A 17,217-nucleotide genomic window follows, 5' to 3' on the forward strand; every position below is an offset into this window, starting at 1 on the left:
TGTAAATAAGGCCAGCCTACCACGGAGAGCAAAGGGACAGTGAAGCAGAGGAGGAAGCTGCCACCGCCAGGTACCGCTGCCACTAGCCCCATGGAACTCCTATTCAGCAGGAACAAGACAGAGCAGCTGGAGCCCGTGCGGGCCCAAGTGACAGGTGAGCGGCCTGCAGAACGCCCGGCTCTTCTCACATCTAGACAGACATCTTTTCTTTTTTCTTTTTTGTAAATATTTTGGGGGAAGGTTGAAGCAGAGGGATTGTTACAAGTTCAAGACCAGCGTGGGCTACAAAGTGAGCTCAGGTCCAGCTGAACTGCATAGCAACACCCTGTCCAAAAAGATCAGTATATTTAGAAAATGGCATACGGGTAAACTGAGGTGGAGTAGGGACACATGGTCTGTGCCGATTCAGGGGTGAGTTTCTGGAAAGGGAGGTGGTCGTTCTTATGACTTCCAGGACCAGCGACGGGGACACTCCAGTCACCACAAAATCAAGGGGATTCAGGGGCAATGCAGTGCCATGGGGCACCCTGAGTTCACCCTGCAGCGCTCGAGCCGTGCCATGCAGGCTCCCAGGGCCACAGGTGACGTGGTGGGCACCTGGCTTGCTCCTCCCATCCACTGCCGCCTCCTCTCTCCTCTCCCCTATTCAGGAGCTGCATCCCCGGGGCAGGGTGGACCCCGGGGGCTGCGCTCTCCTGTACCCTTGGGGACCCAGGGCTTTGTGTCTGAAACCAGCCGCTGCCGGGCAGCCTGGCCGGCTCGTGTGTTCTGTATATAGTCTGGGAGTGTAAGTTAGGATATGCAAAGAAATAGCAAGCTGCAGTTCCGTCTCTTAAGCTCTGTTCTTTTCTTCCGTTCTCAGCACTGTAGAGGGACTGAACCGAGGGCCTTCACACTGAGCTACGTCCCCAGCCCTTTTTTGGAGACTGGGTCTCACTTTACCATCCTGTGATCCTCCTGCCTCGGCATCCCAGGGTTCTAGGTTTACAGGTGTGAGTCACCGTGCCTGGCTGCAGACCATTTTATTTTATTCATTTATTTATTTTTTAAGCCTACAGCATCTGGTATTCCCAGGCGGTCTCCCATCCAAGTACTAACCAGGCCCGACCCTGCTTAGCTTCCGAGATCAGACAAGATCGGGCGTGTTCAGGGTGGTATGGCCGTAGACCATTCATTTTATTTTATTTATTTATTTATTGGGGGGGGGTCTTTTTGAGACAGGATCTTGCTGTGCAGTTTAGCCTGCATTGGCCTTGAGCTCACTTTGTAGCCCAGGCTGGTCTCGAACTTGCAACGATCCCCCTGCCTCAGCCTCCCGAGTGCTGGGCTTACAGGCTGCAGACCATTTTAGAATAGCACTTGCTGCCCATGCAGGCCACATGGGTAGCTGTAAATTTTCTAGCAGACCCATCCAAAAGGTAAAAAGAAAAAGTCAAAATAAAGGTTTTAATTTTTATTTTTGAGAAATTTTAAGGTATCCTTCATTTAAGATGGCATGAAGTTACTATAAAACATGGCAGGTGATACTTCTTTTCATCATGCTGACTCTTGAAACCTGGCATGGTTTACCTGGCAGCACACTGGAGCTCACGCCAGCCCCTCAATGGCTCAAGTCACCCCCCTTGGCTGATGGTGACCATACTGGACATCATGGTTCTAGAATGTTCTTTCTTATGTCAGTGTGAGTCTCTGTCAGGCAGCCTGCCCCAGGAGCTGTTGCACCTTCCTACAGAGGTTCTGTACCCCTCTTTTTGAATTTTGAGACAAGTTGCCAGGCTGGCTTAGCTCTTGTGACTGTCTTGCCTCAGCCTTCCAGCTAGCTGAGATTGTAGCCGTGGGCCACAGTGCCCGGCAAGCATCGCTTTCTAGAAGCAGCTGGAACGCAGGAACTGACGCGGTGGCAGGGTCGGGGCTCCTGACAGCTGGCCCCTAAGCCTCCTTTCTCCTGCCAGGCAGGATCCCAACCTGGCTTCGGGGGACTCTGCTTCGCAACGGGCCCGGGATGCACTCGGTGGGCGAGAGCAGGTACAACCACTGGTTCGACGGCCTGGCCCTGCTGCACAGCTTCACCATCCAGGACGGTGAGTGCCTGCTGGGCGACCCAGATGCCTGCGCTGAGCCCTGCCGGGCCCCGGCCTGGGCTGCACCCCGCAGGTGGAAATCAAGGCTGCCCGGGCTGGCGCTTCCGGTGCTGGCCACACCCTTGCCTCCTCCATCTCCTCGTGGCCAGTGGCTCTGCCTCTGCCTTCAAAGCCAGCTGTCCTGCGGCCTCTGTCCGAGTCCCCTTTCCTTTTCTCCCCTCCCTCCACTGTCACAGCTCTCTATAACCTGACTTCTCTGCCTCCTTCTTTTCCTCCTTTTTTTCCTTCTTTTTGAGGCAGGGTCTCACTGTGGAGCCCAGGCTGGCCTTGAGCTCATGGCAGTCCTCCTGCCTCAGCCTCCCAAGTGCTGGGATTACAGACTTTGTTCCATTATGCCTGGCTTCCTGCTTCCCTCTTACAAGGACCTGTCCAGATAACCCAAGATAACCTTTAATTAAATCACATCTACCGAGGCCCTCGGCTCCATCAGGGAACAGATTTCCGGTTCCTGGAATTAAGGTGTGGATATCTTGGGGGTGGGGGGGCTCCGTTCAGCCCTCCACAAACTCCCCCTGAGTTTCTCTGGGAGAGAGGCCAGCTCCCTTTTCGGTCACCCTGGAAAGCAATAAGCATTCTTCATGAGGCAGGTGAGAGCATGTGGGCCGTTACAGGCTTTGGATTCGGACAAACACCCAAACCAGACCAGAAGGGAGTGTTTCTAGAAAGTTCTGGCAGGTGTTCAAAGGCACAGGCACTGTGAGAGGTCTCACATGGTCTGTCTTATTCTACTCTGGAATTGGCAGGAAGAACTGGACGGGGGAATTGTGCCTTCTCTGCCCTTCTGAGCCTGGGCAGGGCCTGGGGTGCTTGGCTGCCCTGCAGGGCACTGCAATGCCCCCTGAAATGTTGGCAGCCAGGCTCCCCCTGCTTTTTGAGACAGAGGCTCACTATGAAGCTCAGGCCGGCTTTGGGCTCACTTTATAGCCTAGTTTGGTCTTGCAGCGATCCTCCTGCCTCAGCCTCCCGAGTGCTGGGATTACAGGCATGTGCCACTACACCTGGCTAGGCTCACCCTTCTTAAACTGGGCAGCACACACTCAGAAACTCTCTAGGCCAGGACCGTGGGACAAGGCGGACAGGACAGTGCATGGGAGGAGAGAGCGACACTTTCCCAAATGCACTCTTCAATGATTGCTTTAGAGAGTTTGCAGGGCGCTGCCCTAAGTGTCCCCCATATACCCCTCAGCTCAGCCTTGTGAAGAAGGCTCCCCTGGACACAGATGAGGGACCAAGGCCCAGAGAGGCCACACAACTCGCCCAGATGCATAGCGCTCAGAAGAGGTGATTTAGACCCAGCGCTGCCCCCAGTCAGAGCCCAAGCCCTGACCATCATGCCTGGGTCTCCCCACCAGCCTCTCCCCTTCTCTCCCTCAGAGTCCTCTCAGTTCAGAAGCTGACTGGGCACAGCGTGGCCACACTGACCATCTGGAACCCTCAGGGGCTCCCTGCTGTCTGACAATGGAACTGTAAACCAAAACTGTTAAGTTCCACGCTGCCCACTGGGAGAGGGGGCAGGGCAATGGGGGGCTCTAGTCTGCAGTTAACAGAGTCAGTGTGACTCCCTCCATCGGAACCCCCAGGGTGCTCTTTCCTGCTATGAACCCCAAAATCCAGGGTCGTTGGGGCTGGGGGACTCATGACCTCGGGTACCGCACTCCCCACCACCCCAGCTGCAGGCGTCAGTGTTGTACAAGGTGGCCTCCAGCCCTGCTGCCCAGGCCCCACCTCCAAGGTGATCAGAAACCTGTGGGCCGGGGCGCAGCCCTCTGTGATATTTGAAAAGCTCCCAGGTCGCCAGACCAGGTGACCCAGACCTATAATCCCGGCTAGTGGGAGGCTGAGGCAGGAGAGTTGTGAATTCAAGGCCAGCCTAGGCAGTTTAGGAGACTCTGTCTCACTTTTATTTATTTATAGATTCTGTACTTATTGATTTCTGTTTATTGCACGACTGGGGGTTGAACCTAGGGTTTTCACACTTTTTTCTCCCTTCAGTTAGGATCATTGAATTGCGCGGGCTGGGCTATAGGGTGAGTTCAAGGCCAGCCTGAGATACACTATAGTGAGACTCTGTCTAATAATAATAATTTCTTTGAAATAAAATGAGTTTGAAAAGCATGGAAAAAAATAATAATAACAACAGCCAAGAAGATATAGCAGACAGCCACAGCCATATGACACAGGAGTGTTCTTCTGAGTCTAAAATTTCAGAATAAAAGTTCTGTTTTAAAGCGGGCATGGAGAGGAATGATCCCAGCAGGGCCTTCCCCGTGAAGCTAACTCTGCACCGAGAGGGGAGGCTGGCCCACCAGCTGGGAGCGCGGGCCTGTGTGCTCGTGCACACGTGTGTTGCCTCTGCCCAGCGAGACATCACCCTTGACCCTGCTGCGGAGGCCCAGCCAGAGCACGATGTCCACTGTGTCCCTCGGGAGGAACGTGGCTACTGGGTACCTGGAGGCTGGGAGCGAGCTCAGTCCTCGCCAGCCTGGAGCCCAGGCAGAGACGTGGCTCCCCGTGGCCTCCGGCCTCTGGGCTCCTGGTGCTGCTGGATTTTTTCGAGGACAGCAGGGCCTGACCTTACATTTGGGGGAAAAGAATCCATCCTTTCAGGCTGAGCACCCACTGAGGAGCCTGGAGCACCACAGGAGGAGTGCCTTGTGGGCGCAACCTCCAGGGAGCGAGAGCCGGAGCCCCATGTGCAGCCCAAGGTCTGCCTTCCCTCCCTCTCTGCCCAGAAAGTACCGGGAGCGTGGCGTGCATCACTCCACATGGCACAGAAGACCGGGCAGGGTGCTGTTGAGTCAGGGAGATTCCCCCGGCACCCTAGAGCTCAAGAAAGCAAGGGTCAGATTGCCCGAGAGTCTCCAGGAGGAATTAGCCCTGTAGGAGTCGCTTCGCTATGTCCTCCCAAGCCACAGGGAAGCAAACGTATTGCTTTAAGCCGTGACATTTATGACCACTTGTCCCAGCAGCCACAGTAAGCTAATACAGTCCAGGACAGGGAGGGAAGCCTCAGAGGGCTACAGCAGGCTGTTCGCATCCCTGGGAGCTCTAAAAGGCTCCCCACCACTGGGCCAGAGCCATCTGGGTACTCCAGCTTGGCCTCCGCGGCCTGGCTGAGAATTCCTGCTTTATACCGTCGCCAAAAGCTGCTCCAGCTCCAAATGCATTCAACATCAGACAGAGTTCTGAGTCTCTGCAGGTACACAGGACTGGGCCTAAATGGTCCCCTGGCTGTGCAAGATAGGGAGCTGTCAACACAGGCTTCTGAAGGCAGGACACTCACACTGAATGGAATCATGGGAAAATACAGCCTTGTGGACTCATCCTCCAAGCCAGTACCTTCCCTGAGGGTTACTAACATGGAGGGAGAGATAGCAAAGTGGAGGAAGGAATTCGAACATGGCCAGGACACCAGTGTGGCAGGCGGGATGCCAGTGTGGATGGAGGGGTGCCGGCATGGACAGAGGGGTGCCAACACAGGGGGAGAGATGGTCGATGTCTGGACAATGCTGGGCAAGGCAGTCAAATGTACTTGTGCCCCAGTGCCCTTGCATAGCAATGGAGCTAAGGTAAGCACACTTTCTTACCATGCTGTCGAGTGCCAAGTGAGCAGACGTGGGTGTGTGAATGTACACACAAATGCCTGCTGTTTCTGGCCCCTGCATTAAAGGAGCCTCTCCTGAGGTCCTGTGAAGGGCCCGTGAAGCCCCCAGGGTGCTGGACATCAGTTTGAAAACTCTGTAAAAGGGCCAGCCTGAGACTAACCTGCTGCTTATCCTCCAGGTGAGGTCTACTACAGGAGCAAATACCTGAAAAGTGACACCTACAATGCCAACATCGAGGCAAACAGGATCGTGGTGTCGGAGTTTGGGACAATGGCCTACCCGGACCCCTGCAAAAACATCTTCTCCAAGTAACTGCCCGCTTTGAATCTGGTGGAATCTCACACTTTATCTTTTATATTCTCGATGGTTAAAACAACCAGCACTGGGTTCCTCTGCCCTTCTCTTTAGGGTGGGTGAAATCTCCACGCAGCTGGCCTTTGACCTCATACTCTGAGTAGTTCTTGTAAGAGAGGCCAAGAGCATTGAACAAATCATCAGACGCTCGGCACACAGCGGGTGGGTGATGGCTGGGAATCATCTGTCAGGATTACAAATGCACATTTCTCTTGACCTAGAGATCCACACTTGTGTCCAGAATGCAAATACTCCAGTTATTCATGGCTATATCTTAGGTGTCACACGACACTGAAAACAACCTAACTGTTCAGCAGCAAAAAAGTCAAACAGCCATAAAGTGATCTAAGAAAAAGCCATGCTGATGTAAAAAGAAATAAGGATTGTTAGCGAGAAAGAAAGAGATAGCAAGATGGAGAGCATGCAGTTTTATGTTTAAAAGCAGGAGGAAGCCTGTGATTAATTTTGCTTGTATAGGTGTGAAGAGACCTGAAGGGTGCTCAGGGGAGACAGGAAACAGGCAGGAAGGAGCTTCGCGCCCTGTGGGTTTGCAGGCATCGAGCTCACAACACACACGTGTGTCTGGCACACGGTCCAAGTTCAGTTCTCGGTGCGGGAAGCAGGCCTGCGGACAGCCTCTCCTTTCTGGAGTTCTCCAGAGGCAGACGGGCTGGGAAGCATCACCAGAGCTGGCATCCCCTCTCCAGGGGACCAGGAGGGCTCTGCACTAGTGGGCAGATGGGGCGGATCCAAGGGGAGGAGAAGGGAGAGGAAGAAAGTGAGACAGGCCGGAAGGGTTAGGGTTAACCCTGGTGCCATGGCCCTGGAGCATCCTTGCAGTTACACCTTTTGTCCATAGGGGGCGCTGCTCGGCATCTGGTCCAGCAGGATTTGCCAAGGGCTCCGGTAAACCCACTGGGTAAACCGAGTTTACCTTCTGATCAAATGAATGCTGAGAGCTCTTCACATTGGCTTGGTTTCTTGTTGACCTTAGTTCTGGGGATCGAACCCAGTGCCTCTGCACCGAGCTACATTCTCAGCCCATTTTTTATTTTTGATTTTGAGACAGGGTCTTGCCAAGTTCTGAGTTTTCCAAGCTGGACTGGAGCTTGTGATCCTTTTGCCTCACGGTGGTGGTCCTCTGGCAGCCACGTTGTGCCCAGGACTCACTTCTCGGCTGACACCAGGAGGTGGCATCTTTGGGGAAGCTGGTATCTGAGTCCTTGGGATCCTTCAGGTGACCCATGAGACCCAGTACTGTTCCTCCCACAGCAGAATCAGGTGTTTTAAGCACTAGGAAAGCTAAAGCCCCCTCGGGCAGCAGTCTCCAGCCAGATAATTGCAGCCACTACCTCTGGGGTTTTTTGTTTGTTTGTTTGTTTTTGTACCGGGGTCCGAACTCACAACTATGTGCTTGCCAGGCAGGCACAAATGCCGCTGAGCTCAATCCCCTGACAATATTTTTTCAGATTTTTTTTTTTTTTTTTTTTTTTTTTTTTTTTGCTTTTTGGTGCCGGGGATTGAACTCATGACCTTGTGCTTACCAGGCGGGCGCTGTAATCCGCTGAGCGGTACCCCAGCCCTGCCCCTGTTGCTTTGCTCTCCTCTCCAGAGCGTTCTCCTACCTGTCCCACACCATCCCCGACTTCACCGACAACTGCCTGATCAACATCATGAGGTGCGGGGAGGATTTCTACGCGGTCACGGAGACCAACTACCTGCGGAGGATTGACCCTCGCACGCTGGAGACCCTGGAGAAGGTACCGCGCCTCGGTCAGATGCAGACAGGGCTGTCCCTGGCGCCATCATCCTGGGCTGCCCCAGCAGCCCCAGATCCTCAATGCCCCCATCCTGTGCTGTCCTGGTTTCCCGTGGTTGTTGACACCAAGTACAACCCTGTACCATGTCACCACTTTCCCCCAACACCCGACTCTACCAAGCACCGTCCCTAAGATACTGTCCAGGGCCACAGGAGCCATCTCAGTTTGCACAAAGCACCGGATGCTCATGTACAGCGATATCTCCCAGCAAGGCTTTGCTCAGAATGTGTCCCCATCACTAAGGGATGCGTGACTGAGCCACACGCTGGATGGCTTAAGACATTTGTTCTCTGTAGTCAAGTGTGGCGGTGCAGACCTGTAATCTCAGCACTCTGGGAGGCAGAGGCAGGAAGATCTCAAGTTTGACCGCAGGCTGAGCAAATTCACAAGACTCTCAAAAAAGTAAAACAGAACTGAGAGGTTGCTCAGTACAAAGACTCTTGGTTTCAATCTCCAGTGTTGGAAAAAGCTCTCTCACAGCTTTAGAAGCCTGAAGTCTAAAGTCCAGGGCTTTACAGGGCCAGGCTTTCTTTGGAGGCTCTAGGGGAGGTCCTTCCTGTGGCAGCCAGCAACCCCACCCAACGACACATCTCTCCGACCTCCCCCTCTGTCACCAGGTGCTGTTCTTCTGGTGGGTTCTTGGGTTTGAATTTCCCACCTTTCATAAACACACAAGACACTGGCTTGGGGACGCCCCAATGCACCGTAACCTCATCTCTGCCTACATCTACGAACACACTAGAACCAAACGGGGTCACACTCACAGGTCCCCGGGCTGGAACTTCCGGTCTTTTTAGTGGACTCAGTCCTGCCCATAACCGTGCACAGTGCTGGGTACTGGGGAGGCTCAGTCAGGCCGAGTCCCAGCAGCCCTGCCCGTGTCCACCTGCAGAGGGAGGCCTTAGGCAGAGAGCAAGACAAAACACTCGAGTCCTAGCAGCTGCCTTTCCTGGGCAGAATCAGGTCCACACCTCTGTGGAAATCAATAGACCCGGCTTCAGTTTCCTCCAGTTGACTGCTCAGAGCCCCGGCGTCTTCACAAGGCTTTTCATCGATCTGGGAAAGATCTGCCTTTCTTACCTGAGAAATTATGCCCAGCTCCCTCTCAATGGGGCGGCCTGGATCTAGCTGGTGTGATGTCTGTTTTCCACAGGAGGGGAGGTCCTGGGAGCTGCAGAGCCAGACCTGACTCCTGGCTGGAGATCGCACTTTTCTGGAATGGGCGAAGAGTGGACAGTGGCCTCTGGTGACCCCATTCCTCAGCTTTGTTAGTGGAGATTCTCTTTGACCAAAGGGTTTGGTGACCTCTGTTTCCAGAGTAGCACTTGGGGACAGGCCTGGAACGTACTGCCTCTGTGGGATGCAAAAGAGGCGACTTTAAATAACTCACCCGGGCAGAGGCCAGGTGTAGCTGGAAGGCTGCAAACTCTGTCCCTGTCAGGGCTGGGAGCCTTCGATGACAAGGACCCCAGCAGGGTCAGGCTGCAGTATGGGAGTCATGGCCACCAAGCTCACTCCGTCTCCTGATTCCTGATACCCCAGGAGGCCCTCCAGACACGAGGCTCAAGCAGGCGAGAGTGGACATCCATCCTCTCTGGATGCAGACTTCCCAATCAGGAAATGTGCAAAAGTACCATCCTCCAGACCTAGAATCAGTCGGGCCTTCACGGGACTTGGCCTCTCCCCTTTACAAAGCCAGGTGGCTTCGGTATTTTGCAGGTGGATTACCGGAAATACGTGGCGATCAATCTGGCAACAGCACATCCACATTATGACGGGGCTGGGAATGTTCTCAACATGGGCACATCCATTGTGGACAAGGGGAAGACAAGATACGTGATGTTTAAAATCCCTGCCACAGTGCCAGGTAAGTCGTCCTCCAGAGCCCAGGGAATCCTACGCCCAGAAGGACTCCTGCTGAGGAGTTCTGGCTTTCACTGGTGACAAGCATCCATATGGTCCTTTCCTCCAGTGACCATTCATTCAGATGGCCATAGGTACAGGTTTTTTCTTTAGAAGGAAAGAGACGTTTCTGGGACTCTTTTTGGATGAAGAAAGCCTCTTCCGTATTTTAACCTCCTTTTTCTTTGGGCTCCTCATCAGTAATTCACTATTTACCCACCTATCCATCCACCCATGTACTGCCCACCCATCCACTACTCATCCATCCATAAATCCACCCACCACCCATCCACCAATTCACCCATCTACCTACCCATCCATACACCCATCCATTCATCCATCTACCTACCCGTAGGTAGGTACTCACCTACTCATCCATCCACTATCCACCCATCCATTCACCTATTTACCTACCCAGCCATCCAGTCATCCATCCACCTATCTATCTGTTCACCAGCACATCTGCCCACCATCCATCCATCTATCCACCTATCCACCCATCCACTCACCCATCTATCATCTATCCATCTACCTGGTCATCCACTTATCTATCTGTAACCTTTTTTCTAGGCTCCAGTTCATTATTTCATTCATTTATCCATTATCCACCCATTTTTCAAGTCTTCTGCACATATCTGCATGGCAGCACTCTGGCACCCACTTTGACCTGAGCCTTGTAGCCAGGATTCTGGGGTTGTTTAGGGGGTTCAGCCCTTCTAGGCTCTGCTCCAGATCCCCACCCTGTTCTGCAGGCCTTCTGGATCTTCTCCACACAGGGCTGGATCCTGGAGCAAAGCCCAGGCCAGGAGATTGCATGCTCCTGAGGGGGATGAGGGCGAGGCTCCTGGCCCATGTTTGTCCAGGACCCTCCTGGGAACCACACCCAGGAGACTGGGCCGAGGGCAGCTGCACAGGACGCAGAGCTGCCTCACCTGACCTTCTGGTTCGGAAAAACCAGTTTCCATCTGTGATCCTGCAGGTTGCTGCACCCCCACAGTCCTGTAGAAACTTCTGAGCAGGGGCCAGGCTGTGCTGGGAGCCACAGCCCTTGAGGTCAGCAGGAACATGAGTGTCCTTGTTAAAGGAAATGCCCATTAATCAGGCCAATCCTGTAGACAGTGTCTAGCCCAGGATCCTAGAATGTTGGGGGGGGGGTCTTCTAGGCATTTGTGTTTGTCTCCTCCTACTGCAGAGGAGGCTGAGGCTCAGGGGATTGATCAGGTGACATGCCTGCGGTCACACGGCTGCCAGGGTCCTCTGAGGCCACACAAGCAGCCACTCTGAGTCCTGCTCAGAGCTGGGGCTCCCAGGCGTCTTTCCCCATCCGAGCCTCCCAGGCCGGGGTGCATGCCTCTCCCTCTGCACTGCGCCCCACCTGTGCTGTAAAGAAAGAACCAGCCCACAACCACACAGCGTCCCTCCCACCCACCAGCTGCCTACACCGAGCACAGGTGGCCACAGAGGTGGGGACGCTTGCAGGGAACTCATTAAGAGCCTGCCGCAGGCCTGGGCAGGGAGGCCCTTGGCTGGGGCTGAGTCATTCTTGCAGAGGAATGGGAAAGCCATTCGGAAAGCCATCTGTGTTGGGATCAGCGTGGTGCCGGGCACCACCGGGGGCTCAGACTACTGTAGGGGTACGGGGGGGGGGAGCTCTGCACCCCGTAGTGTGGTGCTTCATCCTCTTCTCACCCATACCCCCTGAGGGCCATGCCTCTTAGTAAAGGAGCAGGAACCCACCCATGACCAAGGGGCTGCATCTGGACTTTGACCGTGGTGAGAGACCTTCTCCAAGTCCCAGCTCCCAGCTGTGAGAGGGCATCCTGCAGCCCAGCCTGATGGCCACAGAACAAGCAGCGCTCAGAATACACTTCGCCATTAACCCCCTCTCGGTGCTGCCCCCACTGGGACACGTTCATCCTGTCATTCCCGCCACTTCCTGCAGCAGCTCTGAAGTCCTGTTTCCTGAGCGTCTTTACAAGTGTAACTAGAAATGCAGCAACCGCTGCCAAGCTCATCCAGAGGAAAGGCAGGCTCCCGAGAGCGGCCGTCGGGCCTCCTGCGCCTACCCACTGGATCTGGCTCCTCTTGAAAAGTCGGAATGACCACAAAAAGTAAACATTTTGAAAAGGACACGATGCAGCCAAGATGCTGCCATGAAAGACACTCATGAAAGAGGACTTCCCGAACTGCTTCAGAAAGTTGGCAGTTTGATGGGATAAATGTTTTGACAGGGGGGTATTTCGAGAGAGATTAATAGCAATCTTTTACTGTAACAAATTCTCTTAAAAATATTTTCCCATTCACTGTATTTTTCAGTGGCACCCCATACCTGAAAGCACCTGTCACCGTAGGTAGTTGGTCCCTTCCTTGACGTTTTGTAACAGGCAATGCCAGGACACATTTGTGGGAAACCTGTGGACTACATGCCAGATGCTGGTTCCCAGAAAAAAACCAGGACCTAGGCCGGGAAGTCCACCCATCCCTGTGGAGCTCTGGAAACTCAGAGCCGGGGCTGGGCACCAGGCCCAGACTCCAGCACCCTGAGCTCAAGTCCACATTTATCACGGTCCCGACGACTCAGGCACCCAGGAAAGTCAGCAAGGTGCTGGACTGGAGCGGGGTGCAGCACCCGCTTCTGAGCAAGGATCCCACGGTGAAGAGTTAAGGTTGTGAGGCTATCAGAAGCCTCCCCTGGGCCCCTGCAGATAAAACCAAAAGCAGCCATAGAGGCTCCACCAAGAGTGAGCGGAAACCTTGGTCCAGATATGACTTTATCTGCAGAAACAGGCGGAGCCCCATTTCACCCCAAGCTGCCATGGGGACCCCTGGCCTACAGCAATGGTTCTCACTGTGGAGAACTCAGCTGACCACCAGGTGACCAAGCGGGAAGCTCGGGGGGCCCTGAATCTGGCCCACTTGCCAGCCCCTTCTCCAAGGTTCTGCTTAGCAACACGGTGGGCCTGCAGCTAATGACGGTGGCCTTGGGGCCTCCTGTTCCCCAGTGATTCTGAGTCTGTCTCTCCTCCAGAGGCCAAGAGGAAGGGGCAGAGTCCCCTGAAGCGCACAGAGGTGTTCTGCTCCATCCCCTCCCGCTCGCTCCTCGCCCCCAGTTACTACCACAGCTTCGGGGTCACCGAGAACTATGTGGTGTTTCTGGAGCAGCCATTCAGGTTGGACATTCTCAAGATGGCGACTGCCTTCCTGCGGGGAGTGAGCTGGGCGTCCTGCATGGCTTTCCACAGGGAGGAAAAGGTGAGGCTGCCCTGAGGCCAACGCCACCACAGGACCAGGCAGAGGGGGGCTCTGCTTAGGGGAGCAAGCTGCCTGGGAGGAGAGGGTGTGAGGAGCACAGTCTCTCTGAGACAGCACCAACCTTCCAGAGAGCTCTGAGCTCCGATGGCCCTTCAGGGAGCTCCCAAGTTAAGACCAGGGGCCAGGCCTTTAGATCCTCACTTCAGTGGGTCACTGAATACACACAGTACTGGGAACAGGGTGTGACCGTGGGGATTGCAGCCAGGTCCCCAAACAGCCCCACAGGCCCAGCCCAGAGGGAACAGGCCCGCATCCTGAGGATACCTGGGTCCCTCACAGCCTGCACCCCCTGGACAGGCCCCTCTGCACCTCGGCTACCACAGGCTGCTGTGGGGGACACCGGTGCTGGGGTGACGGAGACTCGTAATGCTAGGGAGCTCCGCAGGATGATGGCTCAGCAGAAACAGGACTTCTGGTGCAGGAGCACCCAAGGGTTCACAGTACGCGTCTGTATGTACGTGTGGATACGTTATGTGTATGGGTATACAGGGTACACTAGAAAATCACCCTGAGTGTTTACAACATTTTAAATTTGTATTACATTATGACTTGTTACATTATTTATTACATCACCACTAGCCCCCCTCAGCTCAAACGCACTAACCCCATCGTGCTGCCTCTTTCTGAAGCTGTTCCACACGCTCTGTTTCCTGAGTGTCGTTAGTTTGCTGTCACGGCTGCCTCCCTGCCTGGATCCATTCACACACTTACCTGTCTTGGTCTTTCCACCTCGGGGCGGAGCCGGAGGTCACCCAGCACCAGGTCCAGGGCTCCTTCAGAGAGTGACACGGTGATGGGAGAAGCAGACAGGAAGGGAGGAGCAGAGGGGCGTGTTTCAATTTGTCTTACTGTGTAAATTTTGAAAATGTAGGCGTTTTGACCACAGCACGCCGCACTCTGCTGCCGTCCCTTTGTGGGAAACACAAGTCGTTCTCACTGGTGCCTGTTCGAACAGCACCCGAGTGCAGAAAGCCCGTGTAAGCCCCCTGGCCTCTTCCCTGTCCTGCCCCAGTGGGAGGGGCCGCTGCCCCAGGACATCTGTCCAGGCCCTTCCTGAGCACTTGTGCACGCCGGCCACCCTCCTGGAGGGTTCCTGCCCCATCTCGGGGAGTGAAGCTGTTTGTTGAGAGCCCCGCCTGCTCAGAACCTCCCCGTCTTCCTCTGAGGCAGATCCACAGGCCTCGCTCAGTGCCCGCTAAGTCCCCGCAATGCCGCTCTTACCCTGCGTATTTCACACAGTCTCCTGGACTGAATCCACCAGACACGTCCCTGCCTCAGGGCCTTTGCATTTTCTGATCACTGGAATGGCTCAGCTTCCTTTCTCCTCTGATCTGGGTCAGCACACACCCATACTGCACCCTGCTTCTCTTTTCTCAGGAGCCTCCAGCACCCCAACATGCTGCAGATGCGACATTTATGGTGGGCTCCCCGCTCTCAAGTGTGCAGGCTCAGGGAAAGCAGGGTGGGGCACTGTCTCCCTCGCCCTGAGCTCCATGTGCAGGACACAAAGCAGGACGAGAAGCTAACTGTGTCCTCCATCAGCCCCCTGGACGAACTCTGGGGCTCCCTGTGCTGAGGGGTCCCCCAGGCCTCTCATCTGTGTCCCTAAAGGGCCCCCAATCCTCAGAGAATCCTTGAGGGAGACCAGTGAGAGTGGAAGTGGCAGGTGACAGCCCAGGGAGGCTCTTGAGTGCCCCTGGAAGACAGCTCTGTCCCAGGCCCCCATGGCAGGCACAGAGACCGGAGTGACGGGAAAGAGAAACCCATCAAGCACTCCCCAGCTACACCGAGCCCTGGGCTGCCAGGGGCCCTGCTCTGTGTTGCTCCCAGCACTGCAGCCCGGTTCTAGGGCAGCAGAGGCCGCTGGACCGGAGGAGCGAGGCTCCCTCCCTCTCTGCCTCCCTCGTGGGGGCGACTGGGCGTGAGCCACCACGAGGAGGAGGAACAGGAGATGTGGCTCGCTGCCACCCAGGGTGACACTGGCTGGTGACACCAGCCACATACCCCAAGACCTCATGAGCTAACATACTGCCAGGCCAGAGCTGAAGTCACCCCAGGGTTGCAGGGGTCCTGCGATGATCAGGAGGCCAGCTCTGCTGAGCAGTGGGGGGACGGAGGGGCCCGGAGAGCACAGGGTTCGGGGCTCTAGTCTCTGATGGAGTGTGGCGCTCGGCAGGCTCTCCCCACCTTGGTCATTGCCAGAAGTTGGTATGTCACTGCCCACCTAAGTCACAATCAGTGGGAAAGGAAAAGAGCCCCTCCCCCCAGCCCCTGAGGTCTTCTGTTTTGTTTATATGTTTCGGCTTTTTTGAGACTAGGTCTCACTATGTAGCCCAGGCTGTCCTGGAACTCAAAGCAATCCTCCTGCCTCAGCCTCCTGAATGCTGGGATTATAGATGCTTGCCACCATGCCCGACTCCCTCTGTGCATTTTAAAATAAGATCACAGCAACAAACCAAGCACTTTGCCTGTTGTGCTGTTTTGAGGGACAGAGACACCAAATGGTCACAAGCTAGTGTCACCAGATGCCACCACACAGGACACAGAGAGCTGACCATCCCCTGGGCCTCTTCTTTCAGACCCACATTCACATCATCGACCAGAGGACCAGAAAGCCGGTACCCACCAAGTTCTACACGGACGCCATGGTGGTCTTTCACCACGTCAACGCCTACGAGGCAGACGGCTGCATCGTGTTCGACGTCATCGCCTACGAGGACAGCAGCCTCTACGACCTCTTCTACCTGGCAAACCTGAACCAGCACTTCGAGGAGAACTCCAGGCTCACGTCGGTGCCCACCCTCCGGCGGTTCGCTGTGCCTCTCCACGTGGACAAGGTACGGGCCTCCCAGAGCAGCCGGGCACACGGCGGGTCCTGAGATCCAAAATGCACCACTCTCAAAGAAAGGCAAACAATGCCTTTCACTGGTTTTTCAAGCATGGTCTGTTTCTGTGCAGAAACTTCAGAAAGTACAGGTATTCTGAGCTGCCTGTGGGGTACACATAATCCCAGCACCCGGAGGCAGAGGCAGAAGGATCCCTGCACGTTTAAAATCAGGTTTGGCTACATAGTGAGTTCAAGGCCAGCCTGAACTACACAGGGAACTCTTGTCTCAAAAAAAATTATTTTAAAGTACAGGCAAATTAAAAGGAAAAAAATCACCAAGCAAGGTGGTGCATGACTGTAATCCCAGCACTGGGGAAGCTGAGGCAGGAAGATTGTCATGAGTTTGAAGTTAGGCTTGGCTACCGTGAGTTCAAAGCCACCTGCAGTACATAGTGAGAAAAAAGAAAAAAATCCCAGTAAACCCGCATCAATCACTGGGAGACGCTTGCCTTGTCCTCCTGTGGTCCATTTGTTCACACACCACGCAATTCTCCCCCGCAAAGGCTTTAATTCAGAGGCTTTTGATGCAGTCCCAGAGCCACTGCGATCAATGTTAGACATTTTCATCACCCCAGAAGGAACCCCCAGGCCCTCAGCTGCCGCCTCAGAGCCTGTTTCCCGGCCCGCCGGGAAGATTCGGCTTGGTGGTCGCAGGACCAGCCTCTGTGCTGGCCTCTCGTGCCCAGCAATTTTCTAACTTTTGTCTACTGCTTTTTTTCACCTGCTGTATGTTGGAGCACCTCTCCTTGGCATTAAATATTCTTTGATGGCATCATTTTAAACTTTTGCTTAATAGTCACTGGCGGGGATTCGTCACCATCTGCTAACCCAGTTCCCTGCCATCCAGCAGTTCTGCTCCTCTGGGGCCACGAGCCCCGGGCCGGACTCGTCCTTAATTAGGTGACGCTGTCCTGGCTCTGGACGGGAGATAGGCTGCTGGCTCCAGAGCTCACTGACTTCATGACTTAATTAACTTAAATGAAAGCTCATTCAGTTCAATTACATTCTGATGGCTCACATTTACCGACTGCAACTGCGTGCCAGCTGCTTGGCCAAGCGTTTCGCCTTCCTGACATCACTGGAGCGAAACAGCCTTTAGGGGAGAGGTCCCCATGCCAGCCTCCCCTCTGGGGTGCAGACCGGAGGTGAAGGGAGGTGCCCAAGGTCACACTACCAGCCAAGATAGGAACCCGCGC

The 17,217-nt window shown here is 54.7% G+C and overlaps 1 protein-coding gene and 1 non-coding gene across 2 annotated transcripts in view; one reads left to right on the forward strand and one right to left on the reverse strand.

The window, feature by feature from the left end:
- Bco1 (beta-carotene oxygenase 1) overlaps positions 1–17,217 on the forward strand; it is a 27,403-nt gene continuing 10,186 nt past the window's right edge. The window contains exons 1-7 of the mRNA XM_003461964.4: positions 1–154; positions 1,953–2,081; positions 5,925–6,054; positions 7,713–7,860; positions 9,640–9,787; positions 12,851–13,074; positions 15,714–15,971. Coding sequence (XP_003462012.1) covers positions 91–154; positions 1,953–2,081; positions 5,925–6,054; positions 7,713–7,860; positions 9,640–9,787; positions 12,851–13,074; positions 15,714–15,971 — 1,101 coding nt within the window. The 5' untranslated portion in view covers positions 1–90. The remainder of the gene's footprint in view (positions 155–1,952; positions 2,082–5,924; positions 6,055–7,712; positions 7,861–9,639; positions 9,788–12,850; positions 13,075–15,713; positions 15,972–17,217) is intronic.
- LOC111758458 (5S ribosomal RNA) lies at positions 1,050–1,168 on the reverse strand. The gene has a single exon (XR_002792633.1). It is a non-coding gene; the product is annotated as a 5S ribosomal RNA (ribosomal RNA).

This window comes from Cavia porcellus, unplaced genomic scaffold (assembly GCF_034190915.1).
Source record: "Cavia porcellus strain 051 isolate PalLab524CR breed Dunkin Hartley unplaced genomic scaffold, mCavPor4.1 scaffold_4, whole genome shotgun sequence".
Classification (NCBI taxonomy): domain Eukaryota; kingdom Metazoa; phylum Chordata; class Mammalia; order Rodentia; family Caviidae; genus Cavia; species Cavia porcellus.